The 14,386-nt window shown below is 39.1% G+C and overlaps 2 protein-coding genes across 4 annotated transcripts in view; one reads left to right on the top strand and one right to left on the bottom strand.

Annotated features, from left to right (window-relative positions):
- ADGRD1 (adhesion G protein-coupled receptor D1) overlaps window positions 1-10,793 on the top strand; it is a 171,162-nt gene extending 160,369 nt beyond the window's left edge. Inside the window, exons 25-28 of the mRNA XM_009666669.2 lie at window positions 2,833-2,959; window positions 4,221-4,262; window positions 6,626-6,718; window positions 7,400-10,793. Coding sequence (XP_009664964.1) covers window positions 2,833-2,959; window positions 4,221-4,262; window positions 6,626-6,718; window positions 7,400-7,495 — 358 coding nt within the window. The 3' untranslated portion in view covers window positions 7,496-10,793. The remainder of the gene's footprint in view (window positions 1-2,832; window positions 2,960-4,220; window positions 4,263-6,625; window positions 6,719-7,399) is intronic.
- LOC138061431 (uncharacterized) overlaps window positions 1-14,386 on the bottom strand; it is a 345,010-nt gene that overhangs the window by 17,195 nt on the left and 313,429 nt on the right. For 2 of the 3 annotated variants that reach the window (XR_011135176.1, XR_011135177.1), the window contains one exon: window positions 1,559-2,114. The exons of the other annotated variant lie outside the window; for it this stretch is intronic. The gene's annotated coding sequence lies outside the window, so the exon portion shown is untranslated. The remainder of the gene's footprint in view (window positions 1-1,558; window positions 2,115-14,386) is intronic. 3 annotated transcript variants of the gene reach the window in all.

Below are 14,386 nucleotides of genomic sequence, written 5' to 3'. Positions count from 1 at the left end.
TTCCCTGTCACAGATTTTCCAATAAACCTGAAGCCTAGGCAGTATTTCAACATACACTTTTAATCAAGGATGTAATGAACTGTGTGCTCAGGTCGCTGAAATGGACAAGATATCTTGGATCTAAGTATTTAATTAAAAGATGTTTTCATTGAATTATATTGTACAACAATCTCATTTGTCTCATGTTTGCTATAATTACAGTGGTCTCTTGTCATGCAACTCTCTTCTGTACCTGTACTTTAACCTGAATGGGTGTAAAAGGCACAAGCAGGACATTAAGCTCCTTAGAACAACTTTCTGGTATAGGTTTCCTGCCCCCTAAAAATCTGAGTTTCTGAGAAGTGCAGTTCTGACAAGCGTGGTCTGACTTTCAGTTTTGCTCTACCCATGGTCCTTTTACTGCCCTCTTGGCTTCTTTATCTATAATTGTACCATAAGACTGAATTCACTGAAATATTTTAAACACATCTTTAAGTGTAAGTACGTGCTTAAATCCTGTAGGCTGCAACAGGAGGTCAGCATACATTTATGTAGTAGGGATTAGATCTACCTGCAGATTCAGGATATCTCTAGGCAGGGAAAGCTTCCTTCCTTCTGCTTTCTGTCTTGTTGCCCCAACGCTGTTCTCAGCTGCCAAGGAGGATGAGTTTGTCCTTTGAAATCTGTCACTGAAGAGGTGATGGCCAGGTGTACAAAGCATCAACATCTATTCAGCCTTGGTAGACAAAATTGCACCAGGCTACTTACTGAGCAGTGTTTTGACAGCAAGAGCGTTTTGCCCTGTGGGATTCCCAGGGAGTTGTGAGAGGTTCCCAAATGGACAGACCCCACAAATGCTTTCTGGCTGTCCAGTGCTGCGAGCTAGGTGTATAGCCCAGGATCACTTACTGGGAGAAAGTGAGCGACGAGTTAGTGATGCCATCTGTATCTATCGGTCACCTGGCCCAGCTTTATTTGCTTTTACTAGGTCAAACTGACAGGAAAAATGAACTGTGGAGGTTTTGATTCTTTTAATCACAACATAGATGGATTAGGTTAAGAACAAAAGAACTGCCATCACAGTTTAGACTGGATGGACTGGTGGTCCAGCTGGCCCAGTATCCTTACTATAAAAGGTTATGTAGATGTATTTTTCTCCAAATACATACTCCCAGCTTTCAGCACACAAAAGATGAGGGACTTTCTGTGTAAGTGGTTGCATCTGGATTGTCACATTTAACAGTCCATAACGGAACTATCTTCCATGAATTTATTGGACCCTTTCTTAGATTTCCATAGCATCCTGTGCCAAGGACTTCTACAACGTAATCATGTTCTCTTCATATCTTTTCCTGTGATTACACTAAAAAGCACTCTATAGGACTATTACTACAGTACTGTTGCAGTCAACTTTACAGGGTATATGCACACATGAAAGTACAATTCTTTAGTACAATTCAGTAGTACGAATAAGATCTTTCAGGACAGTGAAAAGAAAGATGCCCTGAGGGTTTCATAAGACAACAATTGTGTAGGATAAACACTAATCTGTGAGTTGCATTTTGTCAGACTTGCCTACCTTTCTTGAAAGTGGTTGATTGGTAATTCAGTTGTGGAAGAGATTATTAGGAACATTTAAGTAAAAGCAGGAAATGGATCCAAAAACTGCCAGTAACTATTCTGCAGAGTCGCGAGTGCTTTCTCTGAGGTTTGGATGACCTTAATTCACAGAATCACAGAATTCCTTTCGCAGATGAAGGAGATGCACCTTTTACAAGAGGCTTATACTTCTTTGGGTCTTCAATGTCGAAAGCTATGGAGATAGTGAGGAAACGTAGTTCTGATCTCACAGTTTTTCTAAATGAGATTCCTTTGTTTTCTCTATGGCTTTCTTGTTTAATAGAGTTTGAGCCGCAGAATTCAGCTGTTGTAGAAAACTCTATGATCATTTAATTTCCTAGTACAATAGTAAGATTTATTTTATTCTTCCACTACAACAAACATCCTGCACATAGCTCATTAAGGCAAATACAGGATTTTCTCACTGCTATTAGCTTTTCAGCTGTCATATCACCTTTCACTGAAATTCTGCCCGTACTGCAAGCTGAGCAGAGTGAACACATATCAGGTGGGACCTGCAAGAAACAGAAGTCATTTCAAGAGTCGGCATACTTTTCTCTGAATCAACTCTGAACAAAACACAGCAGTAGCAGAATAATACTGTGGTGTTAGAGGATTTGCATTTGGCAACAGGCGTAGACCAAGTTTCTTCCTATCTGTGAGGATTAAAAATCCCAAGTCATGCTCTAGAACCGAAATACCACATTGCCTTGACCTAACTGTAGCACTAAGTAAATGTATTTTGCATACACTATATAGTGTTTTTAATTTTTCCATGCAATACTCCCTTTGTTCTCAGTTTCTGCCCTCTTTTTTATACTCTCACACTATTATTACACTTTACTGATGAAATGATTATACCTCAGTACCAGCTAAAGATATGGCTACAGTAGTCATCTGTCTGCTTCCTCTTCCTCTCTACCTCAGTTACTGACTATCTCAATCTGTAGTTATCCCATTTGATAGCAACATTCTGTTATCCCCATTTTTATAGATGAGGAATGGGAAATTTAAAGATTTTCCCAGAAATACCAAATAATTTTATGGTTAAGAGCATCACTGACTTATTCTATTACAGTTAAGCCACCATTCCTCTTTATCAACCTTCTGCTTACATTTATATGCGAAACACACTGACTTAGTGCCAGGAAATAATTGATAAGGAAACTCCCTGCTATGTTGCCTGAAATTTATTTGTTTCTTCACCTTTCCTGTCTTTGTTTTCTCTTTCAGACTAACGGCTAAAGCAGTTGCTGTACTGTTACCAATCTTGGGAAGCTCATGGATCTTTGGCGTTCTAGCTGTCAATGACCATGCATTAGTATTTCAGTATATGTTTGCTGTATTCAATTCACTACAAGTAAGTACCTGGTGTGAAAGTATATGGCTACCAAGCTGCTGCTGAGAGCCAACAAATGGATCATTAGTAATGTTTCCACATGCTCATATTTATTGGATTCTTTCCATGTTCCTTCCTGTGTCTTTCAAGTCTGCAGTGACAATACAGAGCTGCCAATTGTTTAGTTTCTGTTTGAACAAAGCTTTCATTCCACTCCTTAGTGTTTTCAGTAGCAATAATTAAATAAATGAGACAATGTGCTCAAGAAATGAAATTCATTCTGCCAGCACCAGGAACGAAAGGCTACATCCTTCATTGGAGATACCCAAACAATTTTTCAGTGTCAGTTTGAGGCCCCAGTACTAAGTGAAAGCAAACAGAAGTTGCTGGGAACAGTGCAGTGTAAGGAGTAAAAGGGGAAGTATTATACTGCATTTTGCAGAAATCAGCATGGGTTGATTTCTGCAAAAATCTCACAAACAGGCAATGAAACCCTCTTCTTCTGAGGACACCAATCACAAAAAATAGCTTTGTTCAAGAAAGAATGTAAGCATCTGCTTAGCTTTAAGCAGAGGCTTGAGTAGAGGCATAAATCTAAAGTTGCAACCATTTTTCAGGAAAGAATTGTAACACAAAGAAGAAAAATGACTTCTTGTGAATTGCTTGTTCAACAGAGCAAGCTCAGAAACAAATACCACTACAGTCACAGAAAGAGCAGAGTTCTCCAAGTTCCAATTTTCATCAAAAACAAACAAACAAAAAAACCCAACAACAACAAACCCCCAAACCCAAACCAAAATAGTTTGCCTGAACAGTCCCCAAAAGAAAATAATATTATTTTGGGGAAGCCTTTTTGCTTTTCATCAGACAAAAAGTCCAAAGAAAGCAAATGTCTGTTGTGAAAATTCTCCTAATGGTAATATCTGCTTTTTGGTATGAAAAATGATGCAGAGTTTCCCAAAGAGCATTTCCCCTGCTTTTACCTTTCAAACAGACAAAATGTTTTCTTGTAGCTAATGAAAATAGAACGCCTGTTTCTTTTCTATCAGCTTTTCTCCCCGAACACCCCAAAGTTTAGGAGGTGCTGTTTCATGGGAAAAGGTCCAGACGAGCCTCACAGTAACCTGCGGGATTCTCCAGTTTAACTTGGGGTAGAATTTGACCCACTGCTACTTGTTTATAGAGCTTCGTCTGCTTGCTACCTGCTTTTCTACCTTACAATACTGTAAGAGATAACTTCAGTCTTTATCCTTCTCTCTTTTATCTGTTTTTTCATTTTCAGGGATTTTTCATCTTCCTGTTTCACTGCCTTCTGAATTCAGAGGTATGTTTTCCTCAATAAATACCTTTTTTCTTTGTAGTAGAAGTAGGACTTGAGTTTTTGCAACAGTGCATGTTTAATAAATTAATCTGAAAATGATGTTTGATATTTTTAGGTAATCGTTGCTTAATGCTGCTGATTTGAGTATGAGCCTTATTCCTCAGTCACAATTGCTCAGTAATGTACGCTATTTCTAAGTAGATGTCTCTACAACTCATACAGAAGGTGGGAGCTTTACCAAACTCAAGAGTGTAAAGCAGAAAATGGCTTTCCCCACTGTCACTACCTGCTACATCATTGACATTTTTTTTTTCTTTCAATAAGCACATGACTGTCAGTGATTTTGAAACTTGCAGCATTTTGACCCATGACTGTCATTTATTTTATTTAACATAAGAAAGAGGAGTTTTGGGGTGTGTGGCAGGGGGACAGTTACAGATGGGAGCTCAAGGCTAAGGAGAGAAGTACTCCTCTGGCACGGAGGGAGCCTAGCAGGGCACAGACCATGCTTTAAGTGAGAAAGTTTAAATTGTGGCAGCAGGAATCGCTCCGGCAGCCCCTGTTGGTGGGCCTCTGCCTTTATTACAGCTCAAGTACCAGAGAGGAAAATAAATATTAATCTCAGCAAAACATACTTCTGGAGATTGCTCATGCATTTCTTAATGGGAAACCAAACAGAGTAGAACATATTCCAGGTATTTTTCTTGGCAGGAAAGGACGGTTTTCACAATGGAGCAGCAAGAGGAATCTTTGCACATTAAGACTGTCTTTCAGACCAGCTGGGTTAAAGCCAAAGCCTGGCCCATGTACGCAGGCCCTGCAGAGACGGTCTCTGCTGGGCCTGGAGCTGGCGGCATCCTCTCCTCCCTCGGCAGATGGTAGAAAACGCCCAGCAGCAGGCATTATCAATAAAACTTTTTAATGAAAGCCATTTCCAGCATGCTGACAGGGGGGCACCAATCAGTGAATACCCACATACCTTTGATTTTCCCAGGACTCTTGCTTCTATACGCTCTGCTCCATAACCTGCTGCTTCTCCCTGAGCATCAGAAGCACTCTGGCTCTAAGTGGAGGGTCACTCATGACAGTCTTTTCATTAATCAGTTACCATTTATTAAGGTTTGCTAATCTATCCAGTCTTAGGGCATTGACTGGATCTTTACTGCAGTCAGTTCAGAGTGAGCGCCTACTGTAAAATTCCAGAACTTTACTGGCAGGCAGGTCAAAGTTAAGGAAGGAAGGTATGTCTTTATCCTATTTTCCTCCAGGCTCAGAAAGCCTTCTTCCTTCTGTCAAGTATCTTAGTCTAACATCAAATACAAATACTTGAATTGCTGCCATTTTTCCACAAACCTAGCGAGAAAAGAAATTCCTAAATTTTTCAGAATTTGAATCCTTGTCAAACAGTTCATATATAGCTAATGTGAACAGTCACTTTTGGAGAATAGCTCATATAGGCTCCATTCTATGGCTGTCTCCAACTAGTATGGTTGTCTCCAACTGGTCCATGTTTTCCTTGGGAAAACAGTATTGTAGCTGAGGCCTTGTCATTGTAGAAGAGGGAGAAAGGATTACTTCATGTATTTTGCAGACTACACTCCTCCTGACAAAATGCATAACACTGATGAATCACTGCCAGCTAGCAAAACTGACTGCAAAACCTCCTATACTTCCCTTACCAACCGTTATTTATGCAGTAGGTTATTTTCTCCATGGTGTAGAGTCTTACCTATATCTATAGCACATTTCATCTATCATCTTCTAAACAATTTCACTTTCAAAAAGGCTGGCAGCTGGCTCACCTCCTCATGGCAGATAGGCACCATTAGGGCCACATGAGCTCCAGGGGAGAGCCCACCTGAATGGGGGAGCTTGTGGTTAACTCTTGGGCCATATATTTGGTTTAAAAAATGTGAAAGTGTCCTGAAGAGCTGCTGATAATCTGTACAATCAGAACAGTTTTTCAGAACAGGACTGCACATCCTGGGGATATAAGCTTATATACCCTGCAGGGTTGTTGTTTGCTTATATTTTTATTTATTTTTAAACAAGATGGAAGGTAACACAGTCATCGCTTGGACATTTAGGAAGATGGGATAACCCAGATAACATGAATATACTGCTGGTGAAATGAGACAGGAGTGAGGTTGTAAAATGCTCTATATTTAATGTATGTATAGTTGAAAAGTGAAGTTAAAACTTCAGATCATAAATATTAAAAAAAAGGAGAGATTTGTTTGTTGTTTCTGGTACAGTGATGTTAATGTGGAGGCAGGATAACAGGGAAATGACTCTAGGCTGAACCTCAGAAAATGCAGCTTTATTGAAAGGTATCTTCTATTTGGTTTCATTTTTTTTTTCCTAAGGTTAGAGCTGCCTTTAAGCACAAAACCAAGGTCTGGTCCCTCACCAGTAGTTCAATTCGCAACGTCAATGTGAAGCCCTTCAATTCAGATATTGTAAGTAATTCCTTTCCCCCCTAGTTGTATACTTGAAAGTTGCCTACATTAAATCCTGTCGGAAAGAATAGGACAGAAGGAGGCATGTGAATATTGCTTAGCACCTAACCTGCCACCATTGCGCAGTTAGGTGGAATCAGCAAGTATTATGTCCCAGCTACAAAATCTGTTTAGAAAGCAAAGGGCTAAATTCTACTTTATAGTAAATCGTCAATTAACGTTAAACAAGCTTTACCAGCTCTGGAGTACAAGTTCATTGAGACTATTCCCATCAGTTGTAGTGGACATCATATTATTGTATTCAAGCAGCATTTCGGTAACACCTTTGTCTGATGACTGTGGCTTTTTGATAGGGTGCTTTTGCATTTATGTTTGAGGAATAAACTCTTAAATAAATCAATGCATACCTTATGTGTTTTCCTAGCCCTCCTTAAATTTTCCTGAGGCAAAAGACATTTGTTTTTATAAAAAAACAAACTTCTGAATTGATAGGTACTATTAAGTGATCACTGCCTCTCACCTTAGAACCTGGCAACAACTGTTAAAAGTCCTTTATGGCATATACTCACAAGACTGACAGTGCTGTAATTGAAATAAAAGCTTGAAAGCATCTATTTACTCCAGATAACAGCAGTTTAGCAAAATAAATCCATCTACTTTCAATATTATTTTGTCTTCTAGATGACTGGGAACAGGCCAGGCACAACCCCCACGAAGCTAAACACCTGGGATAAGAGCACCAATTCAGCCAATCGCATTGATTTATCAGCAGTCTGACAGCGATAGCAGCTTCTCAGTGGAAAAAAAAAAAAAATATCAAGCCATACTTTCAGGACTTCTGACACAGTGTCCACCAGTATTTTCTCACTGTTAATACCAGTAGAAAACTACTCTTTTTTTTTTTTAAATCACTGCCTAATAAATTGGAAATTGGCATTTGTTTTGCTGAGTAAATAGTCCTCATCTGCTTGCCTTCCAAACTGTAACACAATCTACCACTTGGCTATTAGCAATATCTGTAAAAATAACTAGCACAAATATACACTGGATGGTTTTATCAGCAATGATGAAAACAGTAGGCATTTAAAAGGGCTCATTGCTATTTGAATCATTCCAGCTCCTAGAACCAAGGAAAGGCAACATACCTTGGGAAGGATGGATTTTTATGCTCTAAAATGAAATGCTTCCCACTGTGATGTTGTAATGGGGCTACTCTGGTCTTGCTGTGCACTCTGTTTACATTTAATACCTTACAGAATCCAATTACCGAAGTGAAACTTATTCAGAATACATAGAGTTAACAGGTGATTAATTTAAATACCCCAAGGAAGCCAGAACTTGAGGAAGGAGCAGATTCCAGCTATTCAGCTCCCAGTATGGGTATGGAAATAGCAAAACTAATATACATATGTCTCTGCACATAAACAGTATATGTAACATATAAGAGTCATAGGCCTGTTAGTATTTTAGATATTCCTCTTTACATCGTATCTGTAAGAGACAGAAATGGCTAAGGTTGTCCTGCAGCAGTCCATAGCACTTCCATCACTGAGCTGTGTCTGCTGTCATATCGCTGTGCAAAGCATTTGTATTGCTTTGCCTGAAGCTTTTGGATGCAATCAACAACTGTCCATCAAGCGCATTTCACAATGGCACTCTAGCTTTTGGAAATCAAAACCTGGCACTGTGACTTATCTTTCTCCTTTTACTGCTCGGATTGAGACACTGAATTCCAAACACAAAACCGTAACACAACAAAATACTGTGAAGACAGCCAGGCTACAAATACATCTATGTATTATTACCGACAGACATCTTTTAAATAGGTCTTCGCTGAGTCTTTTGTGATTTTAAACTCTGCTCAGCACTTAGTAGCTTCTGCTTTAGCACTGCTATGAAGCATGTTTCAGGAGGAAAAAATACTGTAATTTATCTTGTGACCAGTGTTTTCTAGGTTCTCAGAAGTGATGCTTGGAGCACAAGGGGGCGAAATCTCAGCCAGCCAGTGCTGCACCTAACCAACTGGGGAGGGGGTAAAGTAGACTACAAGCCCTGGAGGTGGTCAGAGCCCCTAAATACATACCCTGCTGTAAGATGTACTCTACAGCAAGAGTCCCCAAGAACCATTTCCAAAGGTGAGACCCCCTTAGGAGAAGGGCTTCGCAGCCTTGTCTCCTTATTTCCAGGTGTTGCTTGTTTGCAGTAGCAGTTTCTCTAAGGCACCTGGTGTACTGGTTCTCAGGAATTACCAAGATGATTATATTGGCTTTCCTAATACACTGGGCTACAAAAATATTACAGCAAAGACGATTAGTCAGTCGCCCCCTCCCCCCCGCAAGATATTTTCTTAGTTTAAGGTCTGTGTCTTCAACAGCTCAGACCACCTCTGATCCCCGTCAATCTAGCAAGATACCTGCTATTCATTTCCAAGAGAAAAGGTATCTGCCCCCTAATGCACATGGTGAAAATTGCTCATTGGATAGTAAATTTAAAAAAAAAAAAAGTTTGAGCTTTAGGGAAAAGGAGGTATTAGGATTGAATTTAGTGAAGTGTTTCATTCAAAGTGGAGTTAAAGTTCAAAAAACATCAATGCATTTCATTTTTGATTGATCCAAAACAAGTTTTCCCTATGCTTCCCTCCTAAGAAAAAAAGTGATTGTTTCAGTTTGGACCAAGCTTTTCCATCTCCCCTGCCTTCCCCCTGTCCTGGCCAAGATTTGTTGGATGGTCACCAAACTGAAAACTCCATAGTTCACCCAAGTCTGTGACTAGAAATTGAAACATTTTACAGAAATTAGTTTCACCAGATATACGCTGAATTTATGACACATTGCATATCATACATATATATGCATACAATATATACACTTCTAATCTTGTGTTTCCTGTGTTGCTAAATAACTCTTAAGGTGTTAACAGCTAATCATAAGAGGAGGGTCAGTAAAAGCTAAACGTCTAAATGGCTATGCCTTTCTTTTGGCTTTTGTGTATGGCTTTCTTCTAGCCCTTTGAACACTGAACTATCTTACAGCTGTGCAAACAGATCTGCTTTTCTTAGCCTGAGAATGTTTTTGTTCCAAAGATACAGGAGAAGGAGCCCTCGGAACGTATGGAGGCAGATTGCAGCAGAACAGTACTGTGATAACAGAGTTCAAAGCGTCTGTATTGTGTGCAGACAACATATTTAAGCATATTTTTTGATACTGGAGCACAATTTTTTTTAAAACTACTGTGACCATGGATATAGATTTAAACCCTCTCTGATAATTTCTCTTATAATCATTATGTTGTAGTATGAACAGTTCTGTGAATGAACCAGAGGAAATAAAAGCTTTTTTTAATCTTAATTTTTAAGTATATTCCTCTCTATGCCATTTTCATTGTACGCATTTTCTCCTATGCTGACTGTATATTGGTCACACACATTACTGCCCAAGGTCCATTTGAAAACAGCACATGACGTTCAAGTGACAGTACCCAGTATAAAGGGTTAAATCTGTTTTTCATCCAGGTATGCCGTATTTTAAAATTGATCACCAAAAAAAAAAGTACTCATGAAAATGCTTTTGGTTTTATACTTGTAATGAAACAATAATATCTTGTTTATGTCACATGAGGTTAGGAGTTAGAACACTGTATTTATGATATTAGTTTGGGGATGGGGTTTCTTCTGTTTTTTTGATAAACTAGTAAAAACAACAAAAAAACCATTTCCCCTTTCCCTTCAAGTCTGTTCTTTTTGTTTGATTCAATGTATTTTTGTTGTTACTGAATGCAGGAAGTGTACTGAATAAGAAATGCTCAAATGAATCTTTAAACAATCTCTTCCTCTCCTCAGTCTTTTGAAATCTGAAAGTCTTTCAGTTTATTTATGGACTTGTATATAGCAGCTTTTGCAATATTTTTTCAGGACAGCATAATTTTGTCAATGATATGAAATCTTAATTGAATGAGATGCGAGTTTTAAAATGGATAATGTAGCAAGAATGACTTTGCTAGTAAGTAGTAAAGTAATTTAGTTTTGTTGTTTTCCACCCAAATAAATAAGAAAACTTAATTTCCTAAAAAGACTTTGTATTTGTTCAAATTATTTTGACATGAGTTTTAAACAATGTTAGAAAAGTTATGGCTCCCTATGAATATTAACGTTATGCTTAAGCAAGCAGATCTTTATTTGTATGAGAAGTCCTACTGAATATTTGCATTATGTGGCCTAGTGTGGCCCAGATAACATGCAACCAATATTTTTGTATTAAAGTCTATACCCACAGAACATTCTGAGGAAAGTCATTCCCTCCCTTTTAAGGAAGCAGCCTGTTTGCTGAAGCAACTGCTGCAGATTATTTATTGTAACCCAACTATTCCAGCAACCTGGTCAAGGTCAATTCCTAGGTGAAAAAGTGGCTTTTTATGGATATGACATATGGCAATCCTAGGCCATCAAATTATGTCTCAGATATAGAGGGGAAACATCTCATTTTACCAGATCTCACAATGTAGGTGTGTGTGCATGTGCACACATATATATACACACACATATACATACATACATACATACACACACACACACACACATATATATATATATATACACACACACACACACGCATCTCTTTCAGAAATCCACTCCCGTCCCCACACAGCATCTACTTCTGTATCATTTCTGTGGTTGGGTACAGAGGGGGAAAGGGGTTTCTGAATAGGAGAGGGGTTCACATGCAACCAGGAACTTTCTGCGGCATTTTCTGAGGCATCTGCCTCAGCCAGGCAGCTCTGCCAGCCATCAACTGTCTGATCGGGTCCATGTTTTGGGAGATTGCTGGCTATGTCCGTGCATCCAAAGACCGCATTTCAGAAAAGCTGGGGTTTTGTCATTGCCCTGCTCTTATTCTGCTGCGTGACCTTTAGCATGTACCTCTTCCTTACTATGTGTTTTCTCCTCCATCAGTAAAATGAGGCTAATGATACTGCCCTTTTTTGTAAAGTGCTTTGAAACTCCCACTTGACCAGCAGAGCATTTTTTATAAACAGAAACACCACACAGTAATTTTGGTTCTTTCTCCTATTGCTGGCTCCAGTGCTGAGGAACAAAGCTGTACAACGTGGCCTCTGACACTCACCCTCTTTCTCCCCAGCTGCTGCTTTACACATTTACTCTCCATTGGGTCCCATCACAAAAAACACCTGTTAATCATGACAGAGTAAGGACACAGATTCCTCTTTTTTTTTTTTTTTTTTTAATATACATAAGAAAACCTGTGGATATCTCCCTATGGGTGTAGAGGCCAAGGTAGACACAGGATCATACACGTGCATGAAGCAGGGATCTCGGGCATCCCACCACACATTAGAGCAAAAGCAGGGAATGACGCTCAAGATGCCACTGAGAGTCACCAGATGGGCAGGACACTTTGGTCCCTTCAGGACAGCCAACTGGGGCCTTTCTATGGAGAGATGTTTTCAGGGATTTTGCACAGCTAGTGTGGAAAACCAGCCTAAGGGCCATGCCTTACTGCAGCAGCTCAGCTAGATACCTAAGCTTTGGCTCTAGGTTTCATTTTAACCTATAAAAGGGCAACGAATCATGAAGTATAAAATGGAGGGGAAGGAGGAAGGGAAGTAAATTCACAAGAATTATGATTTTTTTCCCCCCACTGCCCTTTTGCATGTTGTAGTCAATCTTTATTACCTACTTCACCTTTATTTTAAAATGACAATATATATCCAGAAATGTTACCTCTCAAAGTGTAAAGAGCCCCAAGAGCTTATTATCACAGTGCAATAGTATAGATGGCAAATGTTTTCAAGGTTAAAGCTAGTTCTATTATGATTAATAGGCTGTCAGCTGCCTACTCTGCATTGCATAGCTGCGTAGACATGGGGTGGTGGTGATGGGAAGTTAAATGGGAGGGGAATTGTGTGATGAAGAATCACCAGAGCCATTATATCCTGAAAAATTAAAGATCGGAATTTAGATGAATTAAAGATCGGCTGTTTCATCATCTTTCAGTAGCTATTACCAAGCAACCTTCCTCCCTTTGTGGCCGTCCAAATCACATAGCAATGAGTATGTAAGGGAATGCTTTCTCACTATTCTGTGCAATGCATTTTTTTAAATTTTATCATTCATGACAGAATAATAAATTAGGTAATTTTGGCACTGGTTTACACCATGCTTACCTTTAAAATATTTTCATTATATCTAGGTTATGCTTGGATGACTTAGTGTAGTCTTTGTCATGGATAGTTATTGCTATAATTGCCCTTGTTCATACAATTTTCTTGCTCAATAATACCATATGTTCTTGGAATGTGAAGACGATATTTCATCTTGTCAAGGATGATTACAATACTAAACGTATCACTGATATCAGCATATTCACTGGCTGCTGACACACCACACAAATAGAGCCATAAGGATGGCTTTACCAAACAGCTTCCTTGACCAGCTGCTAATCTGCCAAACCCCAGTGGAGCAGTTGCAGGCTACCTGATTTGCCTATAGCAAAGGCAACTGACGTTTTCCCTCCCTATGCTCTATTTTTCTGTGGTTACTGGGCACAACCAGGCTCGTCTGAGCAGTCCATGCGTGGCATTTAAGCGTTCTCTAAGTGAAGCATTTGCTTTTTTCTACTTAAAAATGTGAAATAATGCATACAAAATTCAAAATACTTGGAACATACTGAGCAACTCTGTCATTGCAAAAGGTTTAGGTTTTGGTTTGTGCTCAGAATTTTTTTGAATTACAGAATATTTGGGGGTGGGGGGAAGCATAACAAAACCAAACCAAACTTTTACTCTCGTAAAAAGTTTAACTTAAACAGCAAAGGTAAATATTACGTTGAAAATCTTGGCCCTATATAACAAGATTTTGACATCTTAAAAATTACATTATGGTAAACACAACACGCTTCATTCTGGCATTATTGCTTCGATTCTATGTTGGTCAGCTAAACACGAGCACGTCTTCTCACTAATTCAGTCACATATTGCTAACTTGTCAGATTTTACTGTCTCCAAAGAAGAAAAAAGAGTATGCATGCACGTGTGTGCGCTTATGGAGGGAAAAGGGAAAAGCCTGGTTCTCACACTGACCCTTGGGTCTTTCATACTCTGTTGATGCCTGAGCAGGAGGCTTCAGGAACCGCGAAGCTTAGCATTGTGAGTATTTGCACAGACAGCTTTCTGCAGCAGAGGTAAAGAAAGAGCATAATTATTAAAAAACCCTGCCTGTAGACTCCATTTCAACTCAGTAAAACTAAATTTTGTCCATTACAGTTAAATATTGTACATTGAAGTCTCAAATGTGTAGTTGATAGAATACACTGCGAGTTGGCAGTGTATATTAACCCCACCATTCAGAGGTATTCTAGAAATTTATCTTCCTTTCCCAATAGACCTTCCTCCCAAGTTTTCAGAATTTTCAGAAAGAAAGAGAAACCAAGAGCAGGACATAATGCAATCTTATCAGAACAACTTACATTAAGAGAGAAGAGAATTAGTTAAGGTAACTTATACTGAATTAGCTCAGGAAATCATAACTTCAGGGCTTTTTTTTTTTTTTGGGTGAATCTGTTATATGCCTTGAGTTCTACTACTTACTTGCCACAACCGTTATTTTGCACCTACTGCCTGCGTCAGCAGTTCACCGCTGAAATTCACAGCTAA

Source organism: Struthio camelus, chromosome 17 (assembly GCF_040807025.1).
Source record: "Struthio camelus isolate bStrCam1 chromosome 17, bStrCam1.hap1, whole genome shotgun sequence".
In the NCBI taxonomy this organism is placed as follows: domain Eukaryota; kingdom Metazoa; phylum Chordata; class Aves; order Struthioniformes; family Struthionidae; genus Struthio; species Struthio camelus.
Note: the sequence above shows the minus strand (reverse complement) of the source record. Positions and strands in the feature narration are given on the sequence as shown.